The 14978-nt window shown below is 40.4% G+C and overlaps 1 protein-coding gene across 3 annotated transcripts in view; it reads right to left on the reverse strand.

Annotated features, from left to right (window-relative positions):
• The window catches only part of TTC17 (tetratricopeptide repeat domain 17), a 125246-nt gene extending 118919 nt beyond the window's left edge, over positions 1 to 6327 (reverse strand). For all 3 annotated transcript variants that reach the window (XM_027072857.2, XM_027072856.2, XM_053203280.1), the window contains exon 1: positions 6135 to 6327. In XM_027072857.2, coding sequence (XP_026928658.1) covers positions 6135 to 6293 — 159 coding nt within the window. In that variant the 5' untranslated portion in view covers positions 6294 to 6327. The remainder of the gene's footprint in view (positions 1 to 6134) is intronic.
• Between the last annotated feature and the right edge of the window lie 8651 nt (positions 6328 to 14978).

The following is a 14978-nucleotide window of genomic DNA, read 5'->3' on the forward strand; positions in this document are numbered from 1 at the left end:
CAGAGAATCAAGCAGGCTCTATGCTCAGCACAAAGCTGGATGCAGGGCTTGATCCCACGACTCTAGGATCATGACCTGAGCTGAGATCAAGAGTTAGATGCTCAACCAACTGAGCCCCAGGTGCCCCAAAACACCCAGGTGCCCCAAAACAAAGAAAGTTTTAAAAGCTGAGTCTAACTGCACTGGGGAGAATGGGTTGGAAGCAGGACAAGACTAGAGAAAGGAGAGCAGTTAGAAAGCTGTGGCAAGAATCAGGTGGCTTGAATTGGAGTCACAGCAGTGACTATGGGAAGAAGATATAATTAGAAAGTAAAATGGAAAGATTTTGGTAAAGAATATAGGAAACAACTAGATTTCTGACATGGGCAAATGGGTGGATGGTGAATGGTGGGGTCTTTTGTTCAGTTTGGGAAAACAGGGCATGTCACAGTTTTAGGTAGGGTAAAAATGAGTTTAGATTTGATCATATTAAGCTTGAAGTACCTAGAGGACATTCACATGGAATTCAAAGCTTATTAGAGGTCCTGAATCTATAACCCTGGAGGAAAAAATCTGACTTACAAAAAGAAATGTGGCTATTCTCAGCACATATGTGGTAACTTAAGTCCTGAGAAAAGATAGGATTGCCCAGGTATATGTAAAGAGTAAAAAGAGAATGCGGAAACAGAAGCTGGAGGTAAAGCAATAAAGTTGAACTTCTCAGAATGATCTGTGATCCATCTGTATCACGATCTCCTGAGGGATTTGGTAAAAATGTGGAATTCTTGGCTTTACTGGTTCAGACACTTTAGTGGCCTAGGAACCTGTATTTTAAGCAAGTACCCCAGATTATTTTTGTGTAAGGTAAAGTTTGAGAACCACTGATCTAGAAGATGAGTGGAGGAAGAAAAGCTGGAAAAAAGAAAAGAAAAAAAAAAAAAAAAAGGTTAAGAAGGAGCTGTACTCTGCTGACCCCCAATGAAAAATGAGAATTTCGTGTCACGGTAGCCATTGGAAAACAGCCTATCCATCAAAGCACAGTGGGCTGGTGAAAAATAAGCTGTCAGTAAATACTTGTTTAATAAGTAATTGGGAAAAGTATTTAAAGTTATAATTTACCTCTGTATACTTATAAGCTATTACCTACTCTATAGTATAAACAGAGTTAACCCCTGGGAATTTATAAGATAATAGAATAGTAGGAAGTGGAAAAAAAAAGGATTGAGTGAGAATCACTTTGATGTCAACGTCTAGGACAAATTACAAAGGTTTAGCAGGTACCTAGCAAGTTAGTGAAGAAACAACCATGACCTCTCAGATCCAAGTAAATTCCTGAAGTATATAAACACAGAAGCAAAGCTCTATGATAAAAAGATGGGCTCAGTGTTGAAAAGCACTGAAATAAACCTGTCAGCTTCATAGTATCATCCAGATGCCCTCTCCCAGACTAACCAATTACTTAATACCCAAATCAAGCCACTCCTTCACTTATAAGCTATTAAAGACCAATAGATAAAGATTTAGTCTGTTTGTCCAACTAAACCTGACAGCTCTTGCTCAGGTCATAGTTGCTGAAATATTACTGCTTATCAAACACTTCTTATGCCAAAGTTGCTAGGTTTCAGATCGTCAGCTTTGTCAGAAACTTCATTTGTTCTAAGCAGTTAAAAGGATCTGTACTTTAAAGCATTTGCTTGATAGAAGGCAAAATGATGAAATAACCCCCAAATTACATCACAACTATTTTTGACGCTTCTCCACCCACCCCCAATTTAAAGTCATCACAAAACATTCTGCAGAGGTAAAGCAAACTGGAAAAGAGAAGACTTTTACTTCATTATTCCCATTTTTTACTTTTCTTTCTATTTCTTCATTGGTAGGTATTATGAAAGGGGGGGGAAAGCACTTCAAACTTACCGAGTACAAAGTGCTCACTTGCATGTTACTGCAGATTTTTACTTACTGCTATCACTAAATGCCACTCATCAGTTATGTGACTGTGGGTAACTTTCTCTCCTATGAGTTGTACCATATACCCTTTAAGAATTTTTTCCTAAAGTACTATTGTTCTAAGATTTGAGAAGGAAACAGTCGGTAGCTAAGAAATATTATAATGTTATGAGAGTTGATAACAATTATACTCTTCATTTACTTAAAGTTTTAGACCTCCACTTATGAAGACAGAGAATATCCAGGGGCCATGAACCCCAGTGCTAGAAGTACAACTTCTTTTTTTTTTTTTTGTTAAGTAGGCTTCATACATGGAGACCAATGTGGGGCTTGAAGTCATGACCCTGAGATCAAGACCTAAGCTGAAGTCAAGAGTCGACTGAGACACCTGGGTGCCCCTTTCCCCTCCCCCACCTATTTTTAGAAGTACAACTTCTTGATTTAATAAGTCTAAGACAAACTGGTAACATTTCAGGAGTTCATTTGTTAGCTGGTAATTCAGAACATGGAATATTGGTTTTTCCACAGTAATGATGTGATACATTATGGTTAGGCTCTTAGGCTAATTCACAAAATTGAATTTAATCTTCAAGTGACTCTCCAGACAATTTTGACAAAATCAGAAAAATAAATATTGCCATACTAGGAAAAAAAAAACAAAAAAAAGAGAGGCACCTGGGTGGCTCAGTCAGTTAAACACCCAACTTCGGCTCAGGTCATGATCTTGCAGTTTGTGAGTTTGAGCCCCATGTCAGGCTCTGTGGTGACAGCTCAGAGCCTGGAGCCTGCTTTGGATTCTGTGTCTGTCTCTCTCTCTGCCCCTTCCATGCTCTCGCGTGCACGCACTCTCTCTCTCAAAAATAAATGTTAAAAAAATTTTTTTAAAAAAAGGAAATGAAAAAAACCACAAATTTATCTCAAAGCCTATTCTTCACAGTGAAGCCAACCAAAGGATCCATTGACCTGATTACTCTGTAGATGCTCCAAGTAATGAGATTATAACAGCCCACTCCTTAAGTCCATGGACCCCAAGTACTCTTGCTTAAATAAAGAAAAATTTTCAGGTACAGGGGACACAAGGGGATCAGAGGTATGCCAAAGCCCAAAGCTGGGAGAAAAGCATAAAGGTGAAGAGAAGAGGAGCACCTCTTCTTAACTATCCCAACTGCAGTGGGAAAGGAACTCAGACTCTAGAACATTCTCTTCACATCCCAGCTAAGGATTCCCTGAGCAATGCTCCTGGAATTTAGTGGCAGCTCAGTAAACATGGAACCTAAAAACATATAAGGTATGCTTCCCAGCTGAGACAGGGATTGTGGAAAGGAATGATTCCCTAACATGCCATGCTGAGAGCTCACCACTTGCTCCTGCCAGAAGTGACCACAGTTCTGACTGGGAGGACCCTGCCTGGAAGAATGGCTGCCTCCTTGCTGTGACTGAAGCCCCATTTCAATCCCTTTTCAGGGCCAGGTCTTCCAATGTATTTGTGTGTTCACAAGTTTGTAGTTGTAACTTGTGGGTGTCTATCTTTATCATTTGCTAAGGCTTGAAATAGAAAAACCAAACAACTGTTCTCTTCTCCTGGGAAGACCTGCTTACTGTACTTACAATTTTACAGTGATGGAAAATATCCCTATGTAAGTCTGTATTTGGGGCAATTCAGATTTTTAATTCATAAGTACTTCTCCACGTTCACTATGGAAAACAATGACCTATCTAATTTGGACAAGTTTAAATATCAGGCAGAGTTTCAAAAGGTATTCGCCATGCTAATATTCTAAAGTTGCCATTTCAGTTTACCCTTAGCCCTCTCCCTGATATTAGACCACTTTAAAGCTAAAATCACACTTCTGCTCTCATTTAGATATTATAACCAAAAACAAGTAGCAAGGAATATGGTATGTCAGTTAGGACACAATATAATATATATATATATTAAGCTTTTAATTAATTGTTGCTGAACATATGAATAGATCTGCAGTACACCCAAATCCATATACTAAAGGGATCTTTCAGTTCTTTAATAAGCATATGCAAATGTGATAATTCATCACAATCTAAATTGAGTTTTGGATTCTGCCCGCATTTGAAATATTGCCAGGAAGGAAAGCATAGGTAATATACCCAGCTATCCGAGTGGCACTCAGAAGATGATCATGTATTCAACTCTCTTACTTTACTTATAAATGTTGCTTTTCCTTCAGATTAAATCCAACTTTCCTTCCCTAGCCTCTTCTTGTTACGCTGAAGACACCAGCTTTATGTCTTCTGGTATAAAATTTTGTGGTTGTATGAACTTAACATTGTAAATGTTATGTAGCAAAGTATTGGACAAATTCACTGAAAAAGACAACTGTTAAAAGCTTATAGTAAAGAAATCTTGCTTTCCTAACCTTAAGCTTACTGCTTACTGCAGGAGTGACTTGGCAAATTTCCAAAAGACTGTTCAAATTTGTCCCTTTCTGAGGCAAGTTACAGAAACCTCTACCTTTCCCCCACTGAAACATAAGTATCCAATGTGCAAAAAAGAAAGAATTTGGGGTTTTTTTGTTGTTAAAAAAACAAATCAGGTGCTACTTTCACATTGCAATGTTCAGCAAATAATGCATTTCTACCAGCTTTCACTTTTCAGATGGGCCACTTCCTAGGCTGAGAGGCAGGACACCAAAATGGGAAGGAGAAGTCAATGTCATAGTGTATAAATAGCTGTGGCCAAAAACAATATTGCAGAAGAGCCAATAGGAGATGGGCTCCCCAAATTGCGGCAGGAGTGACTTAATTCCATGTATCCCTTCATGAGGGCCTCAAGGAAAATTATCATCAGGAAATAAAAGGGGGTGGGGGTAGCAGCCAGGACTCCCATAAGATTTCTGATCTTTTGTGAAAGAAATAAACTTGCAGTGCTTTCTAGAGTTTCTGAAATGCACACCTATCTTTTAAATCTCAAATGGTATGGCCATGAAAAGGAAATCTTTTCCAATGTAAGTTGGTGTAGAGAAAAAGAGTGCCCAATAAGAAGTTAGTCTTTTCTCAGACATACTTAAAAACCACTGAACAATACCAACGCCGATTTTACATTGTTTTACTCACTCGTTACACGAGGTAAAATTTGCCATCACAAGGCAAATCTAAACGAGAACCCCACTTCATACAAAGGTAAACCTTGCGCTGTGTTCCTATCATCATTCATGACACACAATCGAAAGGTCCATAATTTCACACGATGACGGTTAATACACTTGAGATCAAGGGGCCAGACTGCATGGGGCACACAATTCACTTCCTAAATGTTTGCTGGACTTTTCAGGATTGCTCTCAAGTGTTGGAAGTCATTAAGTTTACCAAGATTCTGCAGCCGAGCACACGCACGTACTGTTTAGGGATCAGCGGCATTCACAAAATGTAGGCAATCATAAAGTTATGTAAGAAAAGCAGTCCCTCCTCTGAGGAATTAGTTCGGACGGACACACAAGAATCCAGGAAATCGCACATCCTCCTTGCGGGGCCGGGTTACAGGAACTAGGTAAAGAAACAATGCAAAGTACACTGGGAAACGAGGGCAGTTACAGCCGAAAAGATGCAGGCAACGCCACCAGAGGCATCTTCAAGCATTCCTTCGGAAGGAAGGTGTATGTTGTCCCTAAAGAGCCCCTGTTGACCTGGGTAACGGTACAAGCTGAAACCACCTCGTCCCGACACGAATTCCAGCACTGCAAGAGGAGACTGGGGTAGGAAGCATTAGATGACCCACTGCCTAGGGGTGCCGAAGCTGTCACCGCCCTGGGACTCGCGCACAGCCGGGCGCTGCCACCTGCTTTCTACTTCTTCAGGGAGGGCTGGTGACGCGTGGTGGGCCCGAGAGGAACCAGAGGCAAGGATAATGAATCTGCGGTTTCTAAAGCCCAAGCACAACAAGATGTCCCCAGAGTCCGACCCCCACAGCCGGGCGACTCTTCCCACGCGGCACGCTGCCCCAGGGGTGGAAGGCTGAGAACTTGCAGGCGTCTGAGGCGAGGGCCAGAGAACAAATGGGGAGGGGGGCGACGCCGGGTCTCAGCGTCGGGGTCGCTCGGGCCCTAGCGCCCGGACCGTGGGAAGGTAGGCTGGGGGCGGGGCCGCGTGGAGCCAAATAGCCAGGGGCCGGACCTGGGAATCCCCCGGGGCGAGGGCGGGCGCGGGCGGAGAGGGACGCCTATGGCCGCTACCTGCTGCTGGATCTTCCCGTCCTCCGTGACGACCCAGTGCGTGGTGGCGAAGGCCCCTCGAGCCGCCACACTCAGCAAGGCGGAAAGACTGAGGAGCCAGCCTGGGCCGGAGCAAGGCGGCAGCTCGCACCGGCCGCGGACCCCTACTGCCGCCGCCATCTTGCCCCCCCGGCCCGGCTGCTCACACCGGAAGCGGAAGCGGGCCCCCGCCGCCCGCCATCTTGGGGAGGTCGGCGCTGGAGGAGGTGGAGCCCAGGGGGCGCTGCCCGCTGACGACCGGCTTTTTCAGCCTCGGTTTGGGCTACCGGGGCAGCCGGGTTTGGCTTTAGGTCGGAGACCGCGTTTTTGTTATTGTTTTCCTGTACGCGATACGATCTCGTGGGGTGGGAACCAGAGGGAGATAAAAGTAGTGTTCTAGGTGGAGTCTGAATTGAAATAACAGGATTCAGAGAATACGTACAGAGTGTGTATGTCTGTGTGTATATATTGATCTATATTCTTAATAAAATCTTGGTTTTCGCTTTATTTCATTTTAATTCCTGGTTGTGCAATATAGTTGGGAAATAAAAGGTATGCTTTGAAAACGCCTAAGGGAAGAGATGGATTCTCTTTTATTCTTCAAGTCTCTTAACAGTAGAAGCTTCAGAGTTGGGACTGGTTGTCAGTCAAGGGCAGCGCTCTTCAGTATAAGTACGTAAGCCTCAAGCCACATACAAATTTTTAAACAAAGACAGTGAAATAACACATTTTATTTAACCCATTATATGTAATATAGTATTAGTTCAATATGAAATCTGTACAAGTTACTGAGATATTTTTTCTACTTAGTCGTGGGAATAGGTGTGTATTTTAGATCTAGAGCTCAGGTAATTTCAGGCTAGCGAGATTTCGGGGCTTAAGAGCCATATGTGGGTAGTGGCTACCTCAGGTCTAGGCTGGAAGTCGAGATCTGGAGACCCAAACAGCATTGGCATCACCGGGCAGTTTATTAGAAATGCACATTCTTGGCTCTTCCACCCCTCCCCATCAGATTCTACCTTTCAGCAAGAGTCCCAGGGCACTGGTATGTACGTTAAGAAGCACTTCCCACTAGTGAACCAACGTGGGGCCAAGCGACTAGCCTGCCTTCTCGCTTCTAGTTAGATATGTTGTTTTAGGTATTTCAGGGCTGCCTTCTAGCTTTGTAGGTTCATTAAGCTTTCGGTTTTCTCTTTGGGAAAAGGAGGGTGAGAATTTTGCCTGACCACTTCCCTACTTTGGCATATTGCTGGAAAACAAAAATAATTGCCAAGTGTTTAAATATAACTTCATACTATGGAAGCAATGACCACAGCATTGGTTTTTAGTTCCTTCTGAAAGTAGGTTTTCTTAGACGGTTGCAGTAATGAACATGCATCTCCCTAAAAATGTGTGGCTTATCTGCTTTTTTGTCTAGTACTCTGCTAGACAGTGGGCATGGAGATCTGACCACTGAGCAATGTGCAAGCTAGTGGAATATTGACAGGTTAACAATTGAAATACAGGATGTATTATTCCTGAGTATTCCTGTGTGTGTGTGTGTGTGTGTGTGTGTGTGTGTGTACTACATATTCTTTATCTCTTTATCTGTTCATCTATCCATGGACATTCGGGTTGCTTTTGTATCTTGGCTATTGTAAATAATACAGCAATAGAACATAAGGGTACATATATCTTTTCAAATTTGTGTTTTTGTTTTCTTTGGATAATTTCCCAGTAGTGAAATTACTGGATTGTATGCTATTTCTATTTTTAATTTTTTGAGGAACTTCCATGTGTGGATGCACCAATTTACATTCCCAACAACAGTGCACAAGTGTTCCTTTTGCTCCACATCCTTGCCAACACTTGTTGTCTTTTTGATTCTAGTCATTCTGACAGGTGTAATGTAGTATCTCATTGTAGTTTTGATTTACATTTCCCTGATAATTAGTAATGTTGAGCATCTTTTTATGTGTCTGTTGGTCATCTGTATGTCTTTTTGGAAGAAAAATGTCTATTCAAGTCCTCTGCTCATTTTAAAATCAGATTATTTATTTTGGGGTTTTCTGGTGTTGAGTTGTGTAAGTTATTTGTATATTTTGGCTATTAATGCCTTATCAGATATATCACTTGCAAATATCTTCTCTCATTCAGGCTGCCTTTTCATTTTGTTGATGGTTCCTTTACTGTGCACAATTTTTTTTTGTTTTTTTTTTTTTGTTTTTTGGGGTTTTTTTGGGTGCAATCCCAGTACTTTATTTTTGCTTTATTTCCCTTGCCTTAGGAGACGTATCTAGAAAAATATTGATAAGACCAATGTCCAAGAAATTACTGCCTATATTTTCTTCTAGGAGTTTTATAGTTTTAGGTCTTATATTTAGGTTTTTAATCCATTCTGAGTTTGTTTCTATGTAGGAAAGTGGTCCAGGGGCACCTGGGTGGCTCAGTTGGTTAAGTGTCTGCCTTCAGCTCAGGTTATGATCTCATGATTTGTGAGTTCGAGCCCCATGCACTGACAGTGCAGATCCTGCTTGGAATTTTCTCTCTCTCTCTCTCTCCCCCACTAGCACTCGCTCTTGCTGTGTCTAACTAACTAACTAACTGACTGACTGACTGACTGACTGACTAACTAACTAACCAACTAACTAAATAGTGCTCCAGTTTCATTCTTTTGCATGTAGCTGTCCAGTTTTCCCAGCACCATTTATTGAAGAGACTGTACTTTCCCCATTGTATATTCTTGCTTCCTTTGTTGTAGATTACTTGACCAGATAAGCATGGCTTTGTTTCTGGGCTCTCTGTTTTGTTCTGTTGATCTATATGTCTATTTTTGTGCTAGTGTCATATGGTTTTAATTACTGCAGCTTTGTAGTATATCTTGATATTTGGGGTTGTGATACCTCCAGTTTTGTTCTTCTTTCTCAAGATTTCTTTGGCTACTTGAGGTCTTTTGTGGTTCCACATAAATTTTAGTATTAATTGTTTTAGTTCTGTGAAGAAGATTGTTGGTGTTTTGATAGGGATTGCATTGAATCTGTAGATTGCTTTGGGTAGTATGGACATTTTAACAATATTTGTTCTTCCAGTCCCTAAGCATGGAATATCTTGCCATTTGTTTGTGTCATTTTCAATTTCTTTCATCAGTGTTTTATAGTTTTTAGAGTAAGGTCTTTCACTTCCTTGATTAAGTTTATTCCTTGGTATTTTATTCTTTTTGGAGCAATTGTAAAATGGAATTGTTTTCTTAATATCTCTTCCTGCTATTTAATTATTAGCAATTGAAACACAATTGGTTTTTTATGTATCCTGCAACTTTACTGACTTCATTTTTTACTTCTAATAGTTTTTTGGTGGAGTCCTTAGGGTTTCCTATGTATAGTATCATGTCATCTGCAAATAGTGACAGTTTAACTTCTTCCTTAACAATTTGGATGCATTTATTTTTTTTGTCTGAGTGCTGTGGCTAGGACTTCCAGTACTATGTTGAATAAAAGTGGTGAGAGTGGATATCCTTGTTCTTGTTCCTGATCATAGAGGAAAAGCTCTGTTTTTCACCATTGAATATGATGTTAGCTGTGGATTTTTCATATATGGCTGTTATTATGTTGAGGTGTGTTCCCTCTAAATCCACCTTGTTGAGAGTTATCATGAATAGATGTTAAATTTTGTCAAATGCTTTTTCTGTATTTATTGAGATGTCATATGATTTTTATCCTTTCTTTTGTCATTGTGGTGTATCACATTGATTGATGTGCAAATATTGAACCATCCTTGCATCCCTGGAATAAATGCCACTTGACCAAGGTGAATGATTCTTTTAATGTATTTTTGAATGCAGCTTGCATTTTGTTGAGGATTTTTGCATCTATGTTCACCAGAGATACTTGCCTGTATGTTTGTTTTGGTGGTACTTTGTAAATTTTGAACAGCTAAACTTGCGAGTAATTCTTTGTTCAATTAATTATACATTCTTAGCATACGATAGCAGGAAGCATTTCCTGTACAAATATATTTTTATCTTCCAAAACCCTTGGTTAGTTTGACTTTTATTTATTATCTCTATAGAATTTTTGAAGCCAGGAATTGGACAGTGATAAAATGAACTTTCTGGATCATTTCCTCCTTTGGGCCATTTTAACTGAAAGTTGCAGAGAATCTCCATACTGTTTATTCCTTAGAGAAAATATAGAATATAAATATAACTGAGAGAATTAACATTCTGGTTTAAATTCTGTTAATTATCTTTTGCTTCATGGAAAACCAACTTAAATTGTAGTGGCTTAAATGTTTAACTTTAAAACATGATTTATTATATTTCATAGTTTGTTGGGTAGACTCATCTGGGTGTTTCTTCTCCTGCTTGGCTGGGGTCACTCATAAGACTGCACTCAGCTGGGACCTCAGCGGGGGCTGTCCCAGAATGACTCCACATACATATCTAGTGCTTTAGCTGGAGTGGCTGAAATGGCTTGGAGTGGCTGGGTTGTCTCTCAGGATAGTTAGAGAGGCTTCTGACATGGTGGCCAGGCTCCTTGAGGGCCAGACCCAGAACTGGGAAGTGTCTCTTCTGCATTCTACTGGTCAGAGAAGGGAATAAGGGTAGCTCAGATTCGAAGGGAAAAGGAAATAGACTCATCTTGATAAGTGAAGCATTATGTTCAAGCAGATATGGAAGGAATTATTGGCAGCTTACTTTGCATATAGTTAATTCCTTTAGAGGGATTTTGAATTGACAGAAGTTGAAAAGGTGGATAGGGAGGGAGGCTAGTTATGGCAGGGAGGGCTGTGGAGGTATATCTTTCCAACAGCTATATGCAAAGTGAACACAGTTTACAAAGGGAAAGCAGAGAGTAACTAAATATAATAATTTCATTTAGAAATAGTTTGCCAAGTAGATCAAGCAGTCTGAAGCATGAGGACTACTATGGATGAGACCAAATGTCTAGTCAGCCAAGGATTCTAATTCACAGTGACACCAGGGCTGCTCTGAGGATAGCATGATGGTCAGCCCCAAAAGAATTTTCCAGATACAGACTTCCCAGACATTAATTTATCAAAAGCCTTACAGCTGTTAATATATTTGGGGAGGACAGTTTCTGTGGAGTAACTGTATTGTCTATTCATTCTGTAAGTAGCTAAAGGTCATACCTGTCCCCACCCCCCGTTTTTACTACCACATACACTCAAATTTCAATATCCTCATTTTTTAAAATTTATTTTTATTTTAATTTACATCCAAGTTAGTTACCATATAGTGCAAAAATGATTTCAGGAGTAGAATCCAGTGACTCATCCCCTATATATAATATCCAGTGCTCATCCCAACAAGTGTCCTCCTTAATGCCCCTTGCCCATTTAGTCCATCCCCCCACCCCAAGCCCCTCCAGCACCCTCAGTTTATTTTCTGTATTTAACAGTCTCTTATGTTTTGTCCCCCTCCCTGTTTTTATATTATTTTTGCTACCTTTCCTTTATGTTCATCTGTCTTGTATCTTAAATTCCACATATGAGTGAAGTCATGATATTTGTCTTTCTCTAATTTCGCTTAGCATATAATACACTCTGGTTCCATCCATGTTGTTGCAGATGGCAAGATTTCATTCTTTTTGATCACTGATTAGTATGTGATCATCATACATCATCCCTGATGATGAGTGATGTTGAGCATTTTTTCATGTGTCTGTTAGTGTCTATTCATGTCTTTTGCCCATTTCTTCACTGGATTATTTGTTTTTTGGGGAGTTGAGTTTGATAAGTTCTTTATACATTTTGGATACTAACGCTTTATCTGATATGTCATTTGCAAATATCTTCTCCCATTTCATAGGTTGCCTTTTAGTTTTGCTGATTGTTTCCTTTGCTGTGCAGCTTTTTATCTTGATGAAGTTACAATAGTTCACTTTTGCTTTTGTTTCCCTTGCCTCCAGAAACATGTTGAGTAAGACACTTACTGCAGTCGCGGTCAAAGAGGTTTTTGCCTGCTTTCTCCTCGAGGATTTTGATGGTTTCCTGTCTTACGTCTAGGTCTTTCATCCATTTTGAGTTTATTTTTGTGTATGGTGTAAGAAAGTGGGCCAGGTTCATTCTTCTGCATGTCGCTGTCTAGTTTTCCCACCATTTGCTGAAGAGACTGTCTTCATTCCACTGGATATTCTTTCCTGCTTTGTCAAAGATTAGTTGGCCATACGTTTATGGGGCCATTTCTCGGTTTTCTATTCTGTTCCATTGATCTGAGTGTCTGTTTTTGTGCCAGTACCATACTGTCTTGATTACAGCTTTGTAATACAGCTTGAGGTCCAGAATTGTGATGCTTGCAGCTTTGGTTTTCTTTTTCAGGATTGCTTTTGGCTATTTGGGGTTTTTCTGGTTCCATACAATTAATATCCTCATTTTATGATGAAACTCAAGTTCATTCTATTAAAACCTTTTGTGAGTTTGGGCTTTTTGATCTTATCACTTTATAGAAAGTTAAATTTTAGTTTTTCCTCATTGGAATACCATTTCCTCATTTTTTATTTGTTCTCTGTTCCTTTTCTGATAAATTTCTTGAGGAATACTAACTGGAGCTACATCTAGTATCTGTGTATCTAGGCCTTATCTCAGATTTTTTTTTTTTAATGTTTATTTATTTTTACAGAGAGAGACAGAGCACAAACAGGGGAGGGGCAGAGTGAGGGAGACACAGAATCTGAAGCAGGCTCCAGGCTCTGAGCTGTTGGCACAGAGCCCGACACGGGGCTCAAACCCATGAACTGTGAGATCGTGACCTTGGCCAAAGTTGGATGGCTCAGCCGACTGGGCCACACAGGCGCCCCTGAAATCTTGTTTCTATTATCAACTCTCTATGACCAGAATTTTACTGGATTTTCTTACTTCTGATTGCATTAGTTTTACCTAATAAATGTACAACTAGGAATCAATCTACAATTTCTTAGGTTTTTTGATAAATTAGATTTCATTGGTCTAAGTTTTAGTTTCCATCACACTTGCTAGAATTGAATCTCATTTTTTCCCACCTGACCAGAACTGCTTTGAGTTCCTCCTATAGTTTCTAACACGGGAGAAGATAGTGTGCTTAGGGAGCACACAGGTGCATGGTCCTGTACACACCTTGGGAGGAAAGGCTTCCAAAGCAGAATGGAATCTAGTGGGGTCTGAAGGATGAATCCATTAACTGGATGAATAGGGGTGGAGTGGGGGGTGGGTAACAATGATTTTCTTGACCGGGGAAACATGCCTCAGTATCAGAAAGAGTACGGTGCCCTCTGAGTCATTGAAAGTAGTTCATTATCATAGATGAGGAATTTAGGAGCCCAGGGATTGAAACTAGGAACTAAAAGCTTTGGGATAGCACCCAACCCACTTTTTTGTTTTTAGCACAGCCTGGCATTCTTAAAGCCAAGTGTTCTGTGGTTTTTGTTGCCTCCATCTCAAATGCTTTTCCTTGAGATCTTCACTAGCCTGGCTCCAAATCATCACCCAGGTCTTGGCTCAAATTAATTCTTTACAGACTTTTCCTAACCATTCTTTCCATGTTAGCTCTTACACATTGTCACATTAGAATGCTTCAGCATTTTCATACTACTAATCTCTGAAATCAGCCTATTTATCAGGCTCTGTGTACTAGAATGTGAACTCCCAGCAGTTTGCCTCTCTTGTTCATTACTATGTTCCAGAGCCTGAAACACTGCCTTTGACTTTTTATCGAAAGCTTACCATGTGCCAAGCACTGTTTTAGGTAGTCGTGATTATCAGTGAGCAAAATGCAAAAATCTTTCCCTTTGTGGCATTTTAGCCACATTCCATTCTATCAGGAGAAGACAGAGTAAACAACATGCAAGTAAACTATATAGTATGTTAGAAGTTGGCAAATGCTCTAAAGAACATGCAGCAGGGTTAAGTGGGATTTGGAGTCTTGGCAGGATAGAAAAGGGGCATTGCAATATATCATGTTCCTTGAGAAGGTGATCTTTTGAGGATTTGAAGGAGATGGAATTAGACAAGCAGATAGAAGGGAAAGAGTAGCTAGTGCAAAAATCCTAAGGCAGGTGTGTCTGCCTAGGCTGCAGGAAGCTAGGTGACTGGGGCAGAGTGATGGAGAGGAAGGACAGCAGCTGAGGTCAGGGATGAAAAGCCATGGCATTTTTAAAATTTGTATTCTGAAATGAGCCACTGAACAGCTTCAAGTAGGAGTGGATCTCTGCTGTCATGTTTAGAACAGGCTGTCAAGAATCCAGTGTAAGAGCAGGGAGATCAGTTAGAAGGCTACCATGAAACTCCAGGCAAGAAATGATGGACAAAGAAATTTGGCAGTCCTCAGCATGTAGGTGGTACTAAAGCTACAGGACTGGCTGTGATCATCAAGGGAATTTAGATATCTCGTTCTGATCCATTTAAATTTTGGCTTTAAAACACTCCTAACAGGGGCGTCTGGGTGGCTCAGTCGGTTAAGTGGCCGACTTCGGCTCAGGTCATGATCTCATGGTTTGTGAGTTAAAGCCCTGTGTCAGGCTCTGTGCTGATTGCTTGGAGCATGGAGCCTGCTTCTGTTTCTGTGTCTCCCTCTCTCTCTGCCCCTCCCCCATTTGCGCTCTCTCTCTGCCTTTCAAAAATGAATAAATGTTAAAAAAAAAAAAAAAAAAAAAAAAACACTCCTAACCATTCTACTTCAGGAAGACTTTTACTAAAGGCTGGCCGTCAAATGAAGCCATTCTGACTTACTTTACATATTAACTTGAAGATGATAATTAGTTATTTCACAATGTTTTGGCAAGAATGTATCTGTTTTACTTCAATAAAAATGACCAAATCCTTTTTTTTCAGAAGTATGTGAGTTCTTAAACA

The sequence above is a fragment of the Acinonyx jubatus genome, chromosome D1 (assembly GCF_027475565.1).
Source record: "Acinonyx jubatus isolate Ajub_Pintada_27869175 chromosome D1, VMU_Ajub_asm_v1.0, whole genome shotgun sequence".
Lineage (NCBI taxonomy): Eukaryota > Metazoa > Chordata > Mammalia > Carnivora > Felidae > Acinonyx > Acinonyx jubatus.